The sequence below is a fragment of the Staurois parvus genome, unplaced genomic scaffold (genome assembly GCF_062004578.1).
Source record: "Staurois parvus isolate SC_StPar_1 unplaced genomic scaffold, SC_StPar_1.0 ptg000574l, whole genome shotgun sequence".
Lineage (NCBI taxonomy): Eukaryota > Metazoa > Chordata > Amphibia > Anura > Ranidae > Staurois > Staurois parvus.
The window spans coordinates 299,016-318,717 of record NW_028318370.1 but is presented as its reverse complement, the minus strand read 5'-3'; the positions used below and the strand labels follow the sequence as shown (position 1 = coordinate 318,717).

The window sequence follows — 19,702 nt, the reverse complement described above, 5'->3', positions numbered from 1 at the left end:
TGGGGTAAGAAGGAGAGGTGGGAGTCCATGGTGACACCCAGGACTTTGGCGTGTGGGGTGGGAGAGATTCGGACCAACGACCCCAGTACTGCCAGGCAGAAGTGCTAACCATTTAGCCACTGTGCTGCCCCACATGAACAGCAAGTTCCAATTTTCACGTACGTTTCACTTTAATCATTAAAATGCAATCATTGAGCTCTGGTCCATGGCTCAGATGACATCATCAGTCTGCTGCAGGCAGGAGAAAGCATTTCCTCAGTCTCCTCTCCCCCAGTGATCAGACTGTAACATTGTAGATTGTAATTTTGTAACAAGTCATGGGGTGGGAGGCTACAGCAGAGGCTGATCAGTGTTAAACACTTGTGAACACAGCCAAGAGCTGCATAGGCACCGGGATTTACATGATTGTGTCAGGATCTCATTCCAGGAAGTAGATATTGGCCCTGGATGTTGCCTGAATAAAGATGGTGCCATTCTTCTGGAGAAAAAAGCAGGTGAAGGCATTGTCGGGGAGTTTTGTGATCTCTGCGGGTGGTAATAAATATCTGGAAGTGTTTCATGTTATTTAAGCTGGCAATACACAGATTGAAATTTCTTCTCCATTTATGGGGCAGCGCAATGGCTAAATGGTTAGCACTTCCGCCTGGCAGTACTAGGGTCATTGGTTCGAATCCCAACCACGACACCACCTGCCTGGAGTTTGCATGTTCTCCCTGTGCCTGCATGGGTTTCCTCTGGGGACTCCGGTTTCCTCCCACACTCCAAAGACATGCTGGTAGGTTAATTGGCTCCTGTCTAAATTGTCCCTAGTATGTGTATGTATGAATGTGAGTTAGGGACCTTAGATTGTACACCCCTTGAGGGTTAGGGACTGATGTGAATGTACAATATATATGTAAAGTGCTATATAAATAAATAATAAATAAATTTATGGACACTCTCCATAGCCCCCTAATGCAAAGCCTGACCCAGTCTTCCACTTTCCCCCCCGATTTCCAGGGACCGTCTCTGCTTTTGTAGCTTTGTCCCTGGAAGCATCCCTGCTTCTGAAAATTAATCAACTGTTCCATAAAGTCCCATTTTTATATTAATTTGATGTCACATGTAAAAGAAGAGCGCTGCTCTCGATGGAGGGCGTTCTCAAAGTCAAACTGAACTTTCAATTTAACAGAAACAGAACTTTCCATTTAAATCCGCTACATACATTCCAGGTGCATGAAAACAAAATGTGTGCAAAAACGTATGGTTTGTTTTCTGTATAAAGCAACCACAGCCTGAGTAGAAAAGCCTGTCCCCTGCCAGAATGCTGAAGAGAAGGACTTTTGCTCTCCCTGTGCAATCAGTGGTCTCTCTGCAGAGATCTAACACTCTCCTGCTGAACCCGGCTATTCTATAGCTCTCTGATGAATGGAGAGCTGGAGCTTCATCTGTGTATTCATCAGTGCGTGGTGGGGTTCGGACCTCTGCTGAGAGACCACTGCTTCCACAAAGAGAACAAGGATCCTTCTGATCAGCATTCTGGAAGGGGACAGGCTTTTCTACTCAGGCTGTGGTTGCTTTATAAAAAAAAAAACATAAGGTTTTATACACATTTTGTTTTCATGCACCTAGAATGTATGTAGCGGATTTGAATTAAAAGTTCTGTTTCTGGTAAATGGAAAGTTAAGTTTGACTTTGAAAACGCCCTGCAGGTTGTGGCTGGTGTATGAAGAAAACAAACTGTAAGACATTGCACACCTTCTTGTTTTCATACATCTGGAATGTATTATGCTTTCACAATGCCCTGCTGCGGTTTCGGTGTAGCGCAGTGTCCCATCGGTTTTCATGCGGGTTACCTGCACTTTCTAATAGACTTCTATTAGATTGGTCTTTTTTTTTTTTTTGTGCATTTTCTGAAGACGCACCCAAAGTCCTGCATGCTACATCTTTGGTGCACTTTCAGAAAACGCACCACAAATGCCCTATCTTGTACCCCAAGGTTCTGTCCTTGGGCCGCTCTTTTTCTCTCTCTATACCTCCTCCCTGGGCCAACTGATAACCTCCCATGACTTCCAATACCACCTCTATGCTGATGACACCCAGATCTATCTCTCCACTCCCCAGCTCACCCCCTCAATCTCCTCACGTATCACAAATCTACTAAGCGACATATCAGCATGGATGTCACATCATTACCTTAAACTCAATCTTTCCAAAACTGAGCTTGTAATATTACCTCCCCCCCGATCCCCCACTCACGACTTTACCATTAAGATCAACAGCACAACCATTGGTCCCTCCCCTCATGCCAGGGTGCTAGGCGTAATCCTAGACTCTGACCTCTCCTTTGGGCCCCACATCCACTCACTGGCTAAATCCTGCCGCCTCAACCTCCGGAACCTTTCCAAAATCCACCCCTTCCTGACCAATGACACCACAAAACAACTTATCCACGCCTTGGTTATATCCCGCCTTGATTACTGCAACTCCCTCCTCACTGGTCTCCTGTCACACAGGCTATCCCCCATTCAGTCTATTATGAATGCTGCTGCTAGACTCATACACCTTACCAACCGATCAGCGATTGCTGTCCCTCTCTGCCAATCCCTCCACTGGCTTCCACTAACCCAACGTATAAAATTCAAAATACTAACCACAGCTTACAAAGCCATCCACAACACTGCCCCTAGGTACATCACCGACCTCATCCACAGATACTGCCCAAATCACCCACTCCGCTCCTCCCATGATATCCTCCTCTCTAGCTCCCTCATCACCACCTCCCACGCTCACCTCCAGGACTTCTCCAGAGCCTCTCCCATCCTCTGGAACTCAATACCACAGCATGTCCGGTCAGCCCCCACCCTGTCTGCCTTTAGGCGATCTTTGAAAACTCACTTCTTCATGGAAGCCTACCCCACCTCCACCTAAGAACTGTACTTGAACAACCTCCGCCAGATCATCCCCCGCAGCTATCACCTTTTTGTATCACCTCCCCCTTCCTTTAGATTGTAAGCTCCACGAGCCGAGCCCTCATACAGTTGCAAGAAAAAGTATGTGAACCCCTTGGGATTACGTGGAGTTTTGCATGAATTGGCCATAAAATGTGCTCTGAACGTCATCTAAGTCACAACAATAGAAGAACACAGTCTGCTGAACATAATACTACCCAAACATTAGATGTTGCCATGGTTTAATTGCACATAACATGTAAACATTCACAGTGCAGGGAGGAAAAAGTATGTGAGGCCCTAGCTTAATGACTTCTCCCAGAGCTAATTGGAGCCAGGAGTGAGCCAACCTTGACTCCAATCAGTGTGATGATATTGGATGTGTTGCTGACAACTGTCCTGCCCTTAAAAAACACACACCTGTTTTGGGTTTACTGGTTTCAAGAAGCACTGTCTGATGTGAACCACGCCTCGCAGAAAAGAGCTCTCAGAAGACCTACGATCAAGAATTGTTGACTTGCATGAAGCTGGAAAGGGTTACAAAAGTATCTCCAAAAGCCTTGATGTTCATGTGTCCACGGTAAGACAGACTGTCTACAAATGGAGAAAGTTTAGCACTGTTGCTACTCTCCCTAGGCGCGGTCGTCCTGTAAAAATGACTGCAAGAGCACAGCGCAGAATGCTGCATGAGGTAAAGAAGAATCCCAGAGTGTCAGCTAAAGACCTACAGAAATCTCTGGCACATGCTAACATTTTTGTTGACACATCTACAATAAGGAAAACATTAAACAAGAATGGAGTACATGGGAGGACACCACGGAGGAAGCCATTGCTGTCCAAAAAGAATATTGCAGCACGTTTGAAGTTTGCAAAAGAGCACCTGGATGTTCCACAGCACTACTGGCAAAATATACTGTGGACAGATGAAACCAAGATTGAGTTGTTTGGGAAGAACACACAACACTATGTGTGGAGAAAAAAAGGCACAGCACACCAACATCAAAACCTCATCCCCACTGTAAAACATGGCGGAGGGAGCATCATGGTTTGGGGCTGCTTTGCTGCCTCAGGGCCTGGACGGATTGTTGTCATTGATGGGAAAATGAATTCCAGAGTTTATCAAGACATTTTTCAGGAAAACATACGACCATCTGTCTGCCAACTGAAGCTCCGCAGAGGATGGGTGATGCAACAGGACAATGACCCAAAGCATACAAGTAATTCAACAAAACAATGGCTGCAACAGCACAGAATACGCCTTCTGGAGTGGCCCAGTCAGAGTCCTGACCTCAACCTGATTGAAATGCTGTGGCATGACCTTATGAGAGCGATTCACACCAGACATCCCAAGAATATTGCTACACTGAAACAGTTTTGTGAAGAGGAGTGGTCCAAAATGACTCCAGATCGTTGTGCAGGTCTGATCTGCAACTACAGGAAACGTTTGGTTGAGGTTATTGCTGCCAAAGGAGGGTCAACCAGTTATTAAGTCCAAAGGTTCACATACTTTTTCCTCCCTGCACTGTGAATGTTTACATGTTATGTGCAATTAAACCATGGCAACATCTAATGTTTGTGTAGTATTATGTTCAGCAGACTGTGTTCTTCTATTGTTGTGACTTAGATGACGTTCAGAGCACATTTTATGCCCAATTCATGCAAAACTCCACGTAATCCCAAGGGGTTCACATACTTTTTCTTGCAACTGTATTCCTTCTGTACTGAAATGTATTGTAATTGTATTGTCTCCCTTATATTGTGAAGTGCTGCGCAAACTGTTGGCGCTATATAAATCCTGTATAATAATAATATCGTAGAAGTCTACGAGAAAGGACGAGTAATCTGCATGAAAACAGGTATACTGCTCTGCACCCATGAAAGGGTGCAAAGGAGCCTAGAGCTAAACTCTGGGATGGGGCAAAACTTGCCCTTGTGGTGCCCCCCACTCCCCATGCTGCAGGGATTAAAAGCCCTTTTTGTCTAGGAGTGGAGGAATGGGCTGTAACCTTTGATTTATTCCTTGTTCATCTGACAACCGGGGCTGTCCATCATTCCTGGGTTGTGAGCAGGCCTTCGCTTTCCTTACATACTTCAGGTCCTGCGTTATATATGATCATGCTGGAAAAAGCCGGCAACCGGTGAAGGAAAGTGACTATGGGGGACCGCTCTTGCAACTAGGAGGAAGCACACTGGAGCCAGGAATAAGCCAAGTAATATCAACTTTACCTGCAATGCTAGAACAGTTAAGAAGTGCTCAGGTACCAGGATTTCCATAATTGTGAACGTGGCTTTGGAGGACCGGTCTTACAGCTAGGAGGAAGCATGCTGGAGCAAGGAATAAGCCAAGTATTACCTACTTTACTTGCAATGATAGAACTGCCAAGAACAGCTGCTATACAATCCAGCGATACCCGTCACTGTCAAATCTGTGTCATTGCCCATCCCATGTGCTGATCTTCTACAGCAACATTTGCTACTGTGCTACAGGCAAAAGAGACCGAAACCCTTTTCTCATGCTCTTCTTTATTGTGCATCATCTATATAGGAGAGTCAGGACTGAGGTTCAAACCAGGGAATAATAGCATGATATTCCTGTCTGCAGCATTCCTCCTGTGGGTCCAGGTCAGGGGGTGGAGCTTTGACGCCCCAAGCTTACAAGAAGTGGATGGAATGATTGGGCGTCATTCAATCCAGAAGATGATTGAATTGTTGAATCTGTGGGAAGGCCAAAGTAGTATAGCAACTGGAGCTGCCCGGGGATCCAGACTGAGTCAAAAGGGAACCTTCCATGACGCTCTCCAAGACATATGGCTTTAAAAAGTTATTTGTAAATGAACCGCTCACCCAACTAAAAATAATAATAAAACAGCAGTGGCAAATTCCCGCCATTGTATTTTTCAATACATTCAATTACGGCACCATTCTCTGCTTAACTTCCAATTGGATTCCCGTAAGCGCTTGACTTCTTTTGAGAACAGGAGCCGAAAATTCCCCTTATCAAAGAGTTTGGTCTCGGATCTATATGGTTCACTCATGGATGCCTTGTGGTCTCATAAGCTTTCTTATGTTTCTAAGTGGGAAACCGACCTGGGTAAAACTCTGGACCAGGTCACCTGGAGCTAGATTTGGCTGAACCCTTCTAAATGCTCCCTCAGGAAAATGCTTACAAGTTACTATCTCGCTGGTACGTGACTCCGCTACGAGAAGCATAGTTTGTTCCTTCTGTCTCCCCTTTCTGTTTTCGTGGTTGTAGGGAGCCTAGCGCTCTTCTCCATACCTGGTGGCCCTGCCTGAAATCAAGATTTTAGACCCAGGTCTACTCTCTAATTAGATCAGTTCTGTTCACCTTAACACGGAACCCTTGGGAAGTCTTGCAGCACAAGTCCACTCCGTCCTGGACCATAGCTCAGAGGAAGCTGGTGAAGTTTGCCTTCCTGGCAGCATGGCAGACCATAGCTAAGGCCTGGTTTCAACCATTCCTTAATTTTGGATGTTAAGCAGCACTTTATGGCACAAGAAGCTCACATCCATTCTCATGCACAACCACTCTTAAGTTTTTGAAGGTTTGGGACCCTTGGATAAACGTTAATGACCATTTAGGTCTGGACCACTCTCTGCTATCGATATGACCATTGGCGCAGTCCACTCTGGGACGGCACTATGGATTAAATTGCATAGGGCACTTCCCTCCTTCTCTTCTTTTCTTCCCAGGAAAGTCCTCTTTCCCTTTTCTCCCCCTTTTCTTTGAACTCATTAGGCAGTCTACATTGGTTGGTGGCCGTCTTATGCCTTTTCCCTTTCTTTTCTGGCCCCCCTGTCCTGGAAGTCTATGAGATTGCAATCTTACAATGGGATGGAGTGCATTCTTGCAGGATTTCGAGCCCCTGGGCTCTGAAGAGTTGGAGAGTGGGCCGAGGTAAGTTTTTTGTCGGGGCACATGGTTGGTTTACAAACTCCTTTTAAATCCTTTTGTGTTGGGGGGCAAGAAACAAGACCCGACCTTTTGGTTTGCCATGAAAGAGCCACTTTAAATGCCAACAAAAGGAGTTGGGCTCCTTGAACTGGAGCTGGAATGTGCCTTAGAAGCTCCAGAAAGGTTTCCTAGAAGCTTGAACGCACTACAGTTATACAGGCTAAAGCCAATGTGCACTACTCTCCCAAGGCCATGTCTGTTCCTGATGAGTTGTCTTTCTGGTTCTTGCTCAGTATTATTTTTCTGGGCGATTTCTTCTTGATGGGGATGGGCGATTCTTCTTGATGGAGATCGGGTGTCTCCCATATAAACAATGGAAATTCCCAGCATACTAGGTGAGATCTGGGCATGGAGAAATGTGATAGTTTAGATATCGGCTCTGTCTGCGCAGTTCACTCCCTCCCCCACCCTGCGCTATATATTGACATGTTTTCATTGTGTGTTCACACGCAGACATATGTTGTTATACACACAGCAGACTGTGCCAGCAATCCAGCGCCAGTAGAAGCAAAATGCGCAGTACCCACCACAGATCCTCCGGTTTAGCTTGTCACTCACATCAGTTTAAAGCAGGGGTCTTCAAACCTTCTAAACAAAGAGCCAGTTTACTGTCCCTTAGACTTTAGGGGTGCTGCACTGTGGCCAGTGGGAGAGGAAAATGCCCTGGCATCCATGGAAGTAAACCATGCCTCATGACTGGTATTAGGGGAAGTAATAGTGCCCCATAGTTTGTATCAGTGGGAGAAATAAAGTACAATCATTGGTGTCAATGAGAAGAATTGTGCCCTATCATTGTTGTCAATGGGAGGAATAGTGCTCCATCGATAGTGTCTGGGAGGAATGATGCCCCATCATTGGTATTAGTGGGAGGAATAGTGCCCCATCATTGGTATTAGTGGGAGTAATAGTGCCCCATCATTGGTATCAGTGGGAGGAATAGTGCCCCATCATTGGTATTAGTGGGAGGAATAGTGCCCCATCATTGGTATTAGTGGGAGTAATAGTGCCCCATCATTGGTGTCAGTGAGAGGAATAGTGCCCCATCATTGGTATTAGTAGGAGGAATAGTGCCTCATCATTGGTATCAGTGGGAGGAATGGTGCCCCATCGATAGTGTCAGTGGGAGGAGTAGTGTCCCATTGTTAGTGTCAGCGGGAGGAATAGTACCCCATTGGTAGTATCAGTCGGAGGAATAATGCTCCGTCATTGGTGTCAATTGGAGGAGTAGTGCCCCATCATTGGTGTCAGTGGGAGGAATAGTGTCCCATCATTGGTGTCAGTGGGAGGAATACTGTCCCATCATTGATGTCAGTGGGAGGAATAGTGTCCCGTCATTGGTATCAGTAGGAGGAATACTGTCCCATCATTGGTGGCAGTGGGAGGAATAGTGCCCCATTGTTAGTGTCAGTGGTGGAAGGGAAGTAAAAATAAAAAACTAAAACAATATGGTTGCATAAGTCTGCACACCCTTAAACTAATACTTTTGTTGAAGCACCTTTTGATGTGATTCCAGCACTCAGTCTTTTTGGGGATGAGTCTAGCAGCATGGCACATCTTGACTTGGTAATATTTGACCACTCTTCCTTGCAAAAACCCTCCAAATCTGTCAGATTGTGAGGGCATCTCCTGTGCACAGCCCTCTTCAGATCACCCCACAGATTTTTGATCAGATTCAGGTCTGGGCTCTGGCTGGGCCATTCCAAAACTTTAATCTTCTGGTGAAGCCATTCTTTTTTTGATTTGGATGGATGCTTTGGGTCGTTGTCTTGCTGAAAGATGAAATTCCTCATCATGTTCAGCTTTCTAGCAGAAGCCTGAAGATTTTGTGCCAATATTGACTGGTATTTGGAGCTGTTCATAATTCCCTCTACCTTGACTAAGGCCCCAGTTCCAGCTGAAAAAAAAACAGCCCCAAAGCATGATGCTGCCACCACCATGCTTCACAGTGGGTATGGTGTTCTTTTGGTGATGTGCAGTGTTGTTTTTGCGCCAAACATATCTTTTGGAATCATGGCCAAACCGTTCAACCCTGGTTTCATCAGACCATAACACATTTCTCACATGCTTTTGGGAGACTTCAGATATGTTTTTGTAAAATTTAGCCGGGCTTGGATGTTTTTCTTCATAAGAAATGGCGTCCGTCTTGCCACTCTACTCCATAGCCCACATATATGAACTTTGCAGGAGATTGGTGTCACATGTACCACATAGCCAGTACTGTTCCTGCAGCTCCTTTAATGTTGTCGTAGGCCTCTTGACAGCCTCACAGACCATTTTTTTCCTCATCTTTTCATCAATTTTGGAGGGACGTCCAGTTCTTGGTAATGTCACTGTTGCGCCATATTTTCTCCACTTGATGAAGACTGTCTTCACTGTATTCCATGGTATAGCTAATGCATTGGAAATGTTTTTGTATCCTTCTCTTGACTGATACCTTTAACGATGAGATCCATCTTTGTAAGCTCTCTGTGTACCATGGCTTTTGCTGTAGGATGTGACTAAGAAAATGTCAGGAAATACCTACTAGAACAACTGAACTTTATTTGGGGTTAATCAGAGACACTTTAAATGATGGCAGGTGTGTACTGACTCCTATTTAACATGATTTTTAATGTGATTGCTTAATTCTGAACACAGCTACATCCCCGGTTATAAGAGGGTGTGCACACTTATGCAACAACATTATTTTAGTTTTTTATGTTTACGTCCACCCCCTAAAAGATTTCAGTTTCTTTTTCAATTGAGTTGTACAGTTTATAGGTCACATTAAAGGTGGAAAATGTTCTGAAATGATTTATCTTTGTCTCATTTTTTTACATCACAGAAACAGGGGTGTGTAGACTTTTTTATATCCACTGAACATCCATCCATGTGAAGTTATTCCTGGCCTTCTAGTGGCCAATGGGTATCTTGATTTTGAGCTTCAGGTTGAGTGCCCATGTCCTCCCTCTGGTTGGGCTTACCTGTTCACCAGTCGGATCAGGAGGTATGGTGTTGGTACTTCAGGCAACTCTTGAACGGCAGACAGTCCCTAGTTAATTGAGTCTGTTAGCACTTTTGCTGTTGCCCACCCCTCGGTTGGACTGCTTTTGTTCATTCTAATGGTGAAGACTGCCTGTGTCCTTCATTGGATGAGAAAGGAAATCGGATTTTTGTTCTCACTGTAAAATCCTCCTCGTGGAGTCCATAGAGAGACAAAGATCCTTCCCCTCTATTTTTGGATCATGCTCTTTATACTACTTTTTACAATCTGAGGCATACTGGGTTGGGGCAGTTCCAGGGTGGACTTGTCCTACAGATCTTTTTTGTTTGCTAGAACAGGAATAGAGGGGAAATTTTTAATTTGGACATGCACATTTTGAATACAGAAGGCTGGCCTTTCAGCACAAGCACCACTTGGAGAATGTTTTACATTTTCTCAATGAATGCAACAAATTCTCTGATCAGATGAGCTGGAGAGCTTGACATCACCACCCTGCCCCACCACCTTGTCCAATCAGAGAACGCTCCTGCTCAGCATGAGACCCAGAAGCTAGTGGAGGTCATTGTAGTAGCAATATCTACTTCAGTGATTTCCACCTTCTAGAACAGAGGTCTCCAATTTTTCTAAATAAAGAGCCAGTTTACTGTACTTCAAACTTTAGGGGGGCTGGAATGTGGCTTCTGGGAGTGGAAAATGTCCCAGCGTCAATTGGAGTAAACCATGTCTCAGGCTTGGTGGTCAGTTGGAGTAAAAAATAATACATAGCGCCTGTGGTCAGTCAGAGAAGGAATAGTGCCCCATCATTGGTATTAGTGGGAGGAATAGTGCCCCATCATTGGTATCAGTGGGAGGAATAGTGCCCCATCATTGGTATCAGTGGGAGGAATAGTGCCCCATCATTGGTATCAGTGGGAGGAATAGTGCCCCATCATTGGCATCAGTGGGAGGAATAGTGCCCCATCATTGGAATTAGTGAGAAGAATCATGCCCCATCATTGGTATCAGTGGGAAGAATAGTGCCCCATCATTGGTATCAGTGAGAGGAATAGTGTTCCATCATTGGTGTCAGTAGGAGGAATAGTGCCCCATCATTGGTATCAGTGGGAGGAATAGTGTTCCATCATTGGTATCAGTGGGAGGATTAGTGTTTTATCATTGATATTAGTGGGAGGAATAGTGCCCCATCATTGGTGTCAGTGGGAGGAATAGTACCCCATCATTGGTAATAGTGGGAGAAATAGTGCCCCATCATTGGCATCAGTGGGGGGAATAGTGCCCCATCATTGGAATTAGTGAGAAGAATCATGCCCCATCATTGGTATCAGTGGGAGGAATAGTGTTCCATCATTGGTATCGGTGGGAGGAATAGTGCCCCATCATTGGTGTCAGTGGGAGGAATAGTGTTCCATCATTGGTATCAGTGGGAGGAATAGTGTTCCATCATTGGTATCAGTGGGACGAATAGTGCCCCATCATTGGTGTCAGTAGGAGGAATAGTAACCCATCATTGGTATCAGTGGGAGGAATAGTGTTCCATCATTGGTATCAGTGGGAGGATTAGTGTTTTATCATTGATATTAGTGGGAGGAATAGTGCCCCATCATTGGTATTAGTGGGAGGAATAGTGCCCCATCATTGGTATCAGTGGGAGGAATAGTGTTCCATCATTGGTATCGGTGGGAGGAATAGTGTTCCATCATTGGTATCGGTGGGAGGAATAGTGCCCCATCATTGGTGTCAGTAGGAGGAATAGTAACCCATCATTGGTGTCAGTAGGAGGAATAGTAACCCATCATTGGTATCAGTGGGAGGAATAGTGTTCCATCATTGGTATCGGTGGGAGGAATAATGCCCCATCATTGGTATCAGTGGGAGGATTAGTGTTTTATCATTGATATTAGTGGGAGGAATAGTGCCCCATCATTGGTGTCAGTGGGAGGAAAAGTACACCATCAATGGTGTCAGTGGGAGGAGTAGTGCCCCATCATTAGTAATAGTGGGAGAAATAGTGCCCCATCATTGGTATTAGTGGGAGGAATAATGCCCCATCATTGGTAATAGTGGGAGGAATAGTGCCCCATCATTGGTATCAGTGGGAGGAATAGTGTCCCATCATTGGTAATAGTGGGAGGAATAGTGCCCCATCATTGGTGTCAGTGGGAGGAATAGTGCCCCATCATTGGTATCAGTGGGAGGAATAGTGTTTTATCATTGGTGTCAGTGGGAGGAAAAGTACCCCATCAATGGTATCAGTGGGAGGAATAGTGCCTCATCATTGGTGTCAGTGGGAGGATTAGGGGTTTATCATTGATATTAGTGGGAGGAATAGTGCCCCATCATTGGTATCAGTGGGAGGAATAGTGCCCCATCATTGGTATCAGTGGGAGGAATAGTGCCCCATCATTGGTATCAGTGGGAGGAATAGTGCCCCATCATTGATATTAGTGGGAGGAATAGTGTTCCATCATTGGTGTCAGTGGGAGGAAAAGTACCCCATCAATGGTATCAGTGGGAGGAGTAGTGCCCCATCAATGGTATCAGTGGGAGGAATAGTGCCCCATCATTAGTAATAGTGGGAGAAATAGTGCCCCATCATTGGTATTAGTGGGAGGAATAATGCCCCATCATTGGTATTAGTGGGAGGAATAGTGCCCCATCATTGGTATTAGTGGGAGGAATAATGCCCCATCATTGGTATCAGTGGGAGGAATAATGCCCCATCATTGGTATCAGTGGGAGGAATAGTGTTTTATCATTGGTGTCAGTGGGAGGAAAAGTACCCCATCATTGGTGTCAGTGGAAGGATTAGGGATTTATCATTGATATTAGTGGAGGGAATAGTGCCCCATCATTGATATTAGTGGGAGGAATAGTGTTCCATCATTGGTATTAGTGGGGGAAATAGTGCCTTATCAGTGGAAGAAACTGTGCCCCATTGTTGGTGTCAGTGGGAGGTATAATGCCACATTGTTTTAATAGATGGAAGGATTAGTGCCCTATCATTGGTGCCAGTTGGGCTCATAGTGTATTAGTGGGAGGATTATTCGCCACTGTTGGTGTCAGTGGAAGGAATAGTGCCTTGTATTAGTAGGAGATATAACGCCCCAAGGATTAGATAAAGGCAAACAAAGAGCTACATCCGGCCCACGGGCCGCAGTTTGATCCCACAGGTATAGTAAATGCATAGTTACATTGATCCAAGCTGGACCAACTATATACAAATATCCACACCTGGAATTCTTCATTAAAGAACGCCTTGTACCAAACTTACAATTGTCTTCTAAGCCCCATGCACATCACTGTAAGATCAGGTTACTTTGTAAATACAAAGACACAAAAGGATTTCAACTGATAAAAGCCCAGAATTTTTAAATAAGATATATGCATAATTTTAAAGTTTTTTTCTGTCTGTGTGTGTGTGTGTACACGTGTGTGTGTGTGTACACGTGTGTGTGTGTGTACGTGTTTTTTTTAACCGCTTGCCTGCCGCCTTATAGCAGAAATACTGCTACAGGGCGGCAGGGCTGTGCAAAATTGTGTATCTAAACGTGATTTGCATTCCAGGGTAGGCAGTGCATCCGCCACCCTACCCCTGCTGCCATTGGTGGCTAAGCATGTCAATCATCGGTCTCGGCCGGAGATTCCCTGCTGGCACCCGGCGATCGACGTGCAAAACTGACGGGAGAGACCTGTGTGTAAACAACACAGGTCTCTCTCCTGCCATCAACAACATGCTGCTGTGTATTTCTCTGCACAGCAGCATGTCTCCAAGGTAAAACACACACAGCACAGAGTTAACCCTTTCATTGCCCAAAAGTTAACACCTTCCTGCCCAGTGACAGTCCAGTGCCAGTGCTTTTTATTAGCACTGATCACTGTATTAGTGTTGCTGGGGATGTCGGTGGCAGTCAGTCCCGTCCCCCCCCCCAGTGTCAGAATGACCGCCGCAGTCCCGCTGTAAGTTACTGATTGTCGCCATTACTAGTATAATAATAATAAAAATCCCAGTATCTATACCGCCATTTGTAGACGCTATAACTATCATGTAAACCAATTAATTTACAAGTATTGGGATCTTGTTTTAGCAAAGACATGCAGCAGAATACATTTTGGCCTAAATTTATGATGAAATTTTGTCTTTTTAAAATTTTTTTATTGGACATGTTTAATAGCAAAAATCCAAAATATTTATTTTTCCTCACAATTGTTGGTCTTTTTTTGTTTATAGCACAAAAAATAAAAACCACAGAGGTGATCAAATACCACCAAAAGGAAGCTCTACTTGTGGGGGAAAAAAAAGGACATAAATTAAATTTTGGTGCAGCGTTGCATGACCGCGCAATTGTCAGTTAAAGTAACAGCGCCGTATCACAAGAAATGGCCGGGTCAGGAAGGGGGGTAAATCCTCTGGAGGGCGAGTGGTTAAGGTGCACACGGCACACATACACAGTAGCTATCTATGAGTGCAGGGCATGTTTGGAGGGATGCCAGTCCTGGACGCAGTGTCAGCCCTGACAGTGGTTCACATGACCTCTGCGGGTGTCCCCGGAGATCTGCCAGTGACTGCGTTTGTCCCTGGAGATTTCGCGGCTCCTCTGTGTCCATCTGCAGCATATCTCTGTAGACTGTATGATAACGGGATGCGTCTGCTTGGTGCATCGTGGAATGAATCGGCGAGGAAGTTCTCAGATGGAATATACAGATGGACCTGAACAGCTCTGCGTTCCGCTTCCAGATCCTTCTCCATGTACACAGATTGACCACGATGTTATATTCCCATGGAAACCGCTCTATAAAATATGCTCCGATATGAAGTCTTTATTATTATTATTATACAGGATTTATATCGCGCCAACAGTTTGCTCAGCGCTGAAGGTAGACATTACATTTACCTGCTCATTAGAGATTACAATCTATCCAATGAGATGCCAGAAGAGTGCTGGAAATTATATTCGTAATCAAACCGTATTAAGATTTTGCAATGAGGGACATTTAAAACTGAATTCTAGGAGTGACCTGTATTACATACTTACATTGGTCGCGCTATGTAAGTACATAGTTAGTCTGGCTGAAAAAAGACAAAAGACCATCCAGTTCAACCATAGAAAAAAAAAAAGTTCTAATCCTACACCCAACACAACAAACACTTTACTCGTGCGCTAGGAAAGGACTCAGTAGACCCAATAGGAATGTTCTGGAATTTTCTGGAGTATGCACTGCTTGCCGCCCTCAACAGACCGGGGTGGTCCGAATACGCTGGATACAAATGGAGAAACAGAAAAAGGGCGCACGGACCTAGTGCATTATCGTTTAAAAAAATTTATTAAAGAAACAAAAATAGGTATCATACTCACAATGGACATAATAACACAGGCATGTCAAACTGAACAAGGTGTATGATCCAAGAGGAAGAGGTTGTGTCCTCGAAACGTGTTAGCCAGTTGGTCATCCGGGGTTCCATCGTATGGACTCAGATGTTGTTTGGATCATACACCTTGTTCAGTTTGACATGCCTGTGTTATTATGTCCATTGTGAGTATGATACCTATTTTTGTTTCTTTAATAAATTATTTTAAACGATAATAATCCTACACCCACAGTTGATCCAGAGGAAGGCAAAAAAAAAAAACCCAGCAAAGCATGATCCAGTTTGCTCCTGCAGGGGAAAAAAAATCCTTCCTGATCCCCCGAGAGGCAATCGGATATTCCCTGGATAAACTTTACCTATAAATGTTAGTATCCGGTTATATTCTGTGTATCCAAGAAACAAGTATGTATATCTCCTCCTACCAGATGGGCCGCTGGGGAAGCTGATGATCACTGTAGAAATTGGCACTCCATATGGTGATATCTGCAATCTTCCAGGTCCTGTGCTGAGTGGCGTCCCCTCTTGCACACTGACCCGGGGGGCGAAGGGTGGCTTGCTTGGCACCAGTACTATTCACAGAACACCTTGTATTTTTTTTCAATGAATACACAACATTCACTTATTGGATGAGGTGGAGATTGGGACATCATCATCCCTCCTCTTCACCTCAGCCAATCAGAGATCACCTTGTATTCAGAAAATACAAGGTGTTCAGTGGGTGGAGATGGTACTAAATGAACGACCCCCTGTGGTCAATGTGCAAAGGAGAAGCCAATCACATAGAACCTGATACATTGCTGGAGCAGCGCAGTGGCTAAATGGTTAGCTTCCACCTGGCAGTACTAGGGTCGTTGGTTCGAATCCCAACCACGGCACCACCTGCTTGGAGTTTACATGTTCTCCCTGTGCCTGCGTGGGTTTCCTCCGGGTTACTCCGGCTTCCTCCCACACTCCAAAGACATGCTGGTAGGTTAATTGGCTCCTGTTCTTAATTGGCCGCAGTATGTGTATGTATGAATGTTAGTTAGGGACCTTAGATTGTACGCCCCTTGAGGGTTAGGGACTGATGTGAATGTACAATATATATGTAAAGTGCTGCGTAAATTGACGGCGCTATATAAGTACCTGAAATAAGTAAAAATAAAAAGTACCCAAACACCGCTGTTTCCACTGTAGTACCTCCAACTACTACAGTGATTGTCAGCTTCCCCAGCGGATCATCAAGTATGGGATATGAATACCTATTTTTTTACATGTTTTTGTTGGGCATTCTTTTTCTTTTCTTTTTGTTAACTTTAAAGCAAATCTTTTACTTTCATTTTGTTTAGAAAAGGGAAAGGATAGTTTAATATTTATTTATTTTTATTTATTTCAGCAACTTATATAGCGCCGTCAATTTACGCTGCGCTTTACATATATATTGTACATTCACATCATACTACTTTAAAGTATAACTAAAGTCAAAACTTTTTTTTGTAGCTTTGGATAGAGTGGAGAGGGATTAGAACCCCTGTCAAGTGGAAGTAAAAGAAAATCCCATATTTTGGGTTGTATTCAGAAAAGTAACAGAAGGGAGATCTTCCATTGGGGACACTAGTTCTGGTGACCTGGGGGGGGGGGGGCCCAAAAGATTCCCTTAATTTGTTGGGATTTCCTCTCACTTCCTGTTTGACTATGGGACAGGAAATGAAGGAAAATCTCCCCAATGGGACACAAATGGTGAAAGAAAAAATCTGACGTCAGATTTTTTCTTTCACCATTTGTGTCCCATTGGGGAGATTTTCCTTCATTTCCTGTCCCATAGTCAAACAGGAAGTGAGTGGAAATCCCAACAAATTAAGGGAATCTTTTGGGGCCCCCCCCCAGGTCACCAGAACTAGTGTCCCCAATGGAAGATCTCCCTTCTGTTACTTTTCTGAATACAACCCAAAATATGGGATTTTCTTTTACTTCCACTTGACAGGGGTTCTAATCCCTCTCCACTCTATCCAAAGCTACAAAAAAAAGTTTTGCCTTTAGTTATACTTTAAAGTAGTATGATGTGAATGTACAATATATATGTAAAGCGCAGCGTAAATTGACGGCGCTATATAAGTTGCTGAAATAAATAAATATTAAACTATCCTTTTTTTTTTTTTATTGCAGTGTAAGGGCTCATGTACACTGCAGCTGATAAACTCACGTTTGAATGCTGGAAATTGACAGCAGGTAAACACAGGTTAAAAAAACATCAGTTTTGACACATTTTTATAACGCGTTTAGTCGCGTTTTAGCCGCATTTATGTGCGTTTGCGTTTAGAAGCGTGTTTTAAAGATAAGCACAGGAGAACCTCCCAAATGCCCAGAATGCACTGGAAAGTTGTAAATTATTAACTATTTCAGACTGTTTCAGAGAAATACAGAGAGTAGAAGCAGAGATAGCAGTATGTGTTGAGAGTAGCTTAGGTGTGAGTTGCTCATTAACATATCTTTTGTTTCCAAGGGTGGGAAAGGTGTCTGGTGGAGGGAGTCATTAAGGCCACCTGGCAGGGGGTCTTCATGAGGAATTTGAGGTGTGAATGGTCATTTAACATATCTTTTATTTCCAAGGGTGGGAGAGGTCTAAGGTGTGAATTGGTCATTACAATGTGTGACAAGTTTGGAAGGAACATCCTGTGTTCAGTGTTTTGTCCATTTGAGTACCTTGAAAACGATTTGCATTCATTTTGCATGATGAAAAAAGGATCTGGACAGCATCGGGAACTGGAACAGTTAAAAAAACGCTTATAAACGCGGTTAGCCGCGTTTACATGCATTTGGTGTTTGAAACGCTGATAAAATCTACTCCTGAACGCAACTTTATTGCGTTCAAAAAAACAACTGTAAACTCAACTGCCTGTAAATGACTGTAAATGAAGATGTGTACATGGACACATAGGAAAACATTGGGGAGAGTTCAGGGGCTGCTGAAAAAAATGCAGAAAAGCTCCTAAACGTGAGTTTATCAGTTGCAGTGTACATGAGCCCTTAATATCGTAAACTTGCACAAAGCAAGGATGAGGAGGAATTTTTTACCTAACTTTAGTTTTCTTCTCTTTTTCCAGGTTGTATCATGTTGCTTGGTAGGGGAGGCTATACAGTTCGCAGTACGAGTTACCCGCACCGTCCCCGCCAACTCCGGGTGCCAGGTCTACATTGTGCGCATCACCCCGCTCCTCATCAATGTAAGTCCACAGTTATTCTTTTATTTTATTTGAAAATAAAAATAGCCAATGCTGAGCCATGTTCACACTGCACTATTCCACTTTGACACGTTTACTAACACTGACGAGTGCAAAGTCTGGTGCAGCTCTGCATAGAAACCAATCCGCTTCCAGGTTTTATTGTCAAATCTTAATTGAACAAGCTGAGGTCAGCAGCTGATTGGCTCCCATGCACAACCTGCACCAGATTCTGAGTGCGCCAGTTTTAGTAAATCTGTCCCATGATGTCAGGGGGCGGGAATGGGTTTCAGCCTGACCAATGGTGAGCTCAACTGCTTTGTTATCTTTACATCAAGAGAAACAAAATGCCATCCAAATTGATACCATAAACGTATCTTCACTATATCTCCGACTTAAATATAAGCATGGATTATAAACCTTAAATACTGGAACACAGAAAAAGTGGCAGTTGACTAGTGCATGACCACCTGAAAAGTGGTTAATTAGTGGTTTTCAGGCAGTCATGCACTAGTCAACTGCCACTTTTTCTGTGTTTATCTTTACACACGCCCATGCCCTTTTTTCAAAGTGGATAAAATGCCAACAAAAGATGGCTTTGCACCAACTGGCCCTTGCTGCCATGTTTAGAATGACCCAATTCAGTGACTCGTTCCTTTTCAGACGGATCCATCCAAAATTTCAGTCAAATAATAATAGGGCCTCTTAACAAGGTACATGTACTGTGCTGTCTCTTTAGATAAGCCATAATACTCTGGGAGTCCTTTGTCTTATATATGCTGCCTATGGCTATAAAGTGTAGGCACTCCTACTTGCTGCACATTCCACTGTCTCTACTGGGCCTGGCTGTGTCAGAATCTGCCCTTCCTGCCCTCCCTTACATACTTTCAGTGTCACATACAACTCCTCCTCCTCCGCTCCGCTTCCTCTTTTTGTTGGGGTACCCCAAGGTTCTGTTCTTGGGCCCCTCCTTTTCTCTCTCTATACCTCCTCCCTGGGCCAACTGATAACCTCCCATGACTTCCATTACCACCTCTGTGCTGATGACACCCAGATCTATCTCTCCGCTCCTCAGCTCACCCCCTCAATCTCCTCACGTATCACAAATCTACTAAGCGGCATATCAGCATGGATGTCACATCACCACCTCAAACTCAATCTTTCCAAAACTGAGCTTGTAATATTACCTCCCCCCCGATCCCCCACTCACGACTTTACCATTAAGATCAACAGCACAACCATTGGTCC

General features: G+C 44.2%; 1 protein-coding gene across 2 annotated transcripts in view; it reads left to right on the top strand.

The window, feature by feature from the left end:
- Positions 1–19,702, top strand: part of C2CD2 (C2 calcium dependent domain containing 2) — a 234,808-nt gene that overhangs the window by 83,214 nt on the left and 131,892 nt on the right. For both annotated transcript variants that reach the window (XR_016315248.1, XM_089691885.1), the window contains exon 4: positions 18,338–18,457. Coding sequence is in view for 1 of the 2 variants with exons in the window: in XM_089691885.1 (XP_089548011.1) it covers positions 18,338–18,457 (120 nt within the window). In the remaining variant the exon portion in view is untranslated. The remainder of the gene's footprint in view (positions 1–18,337; positions 18,458–19,702) is intronic.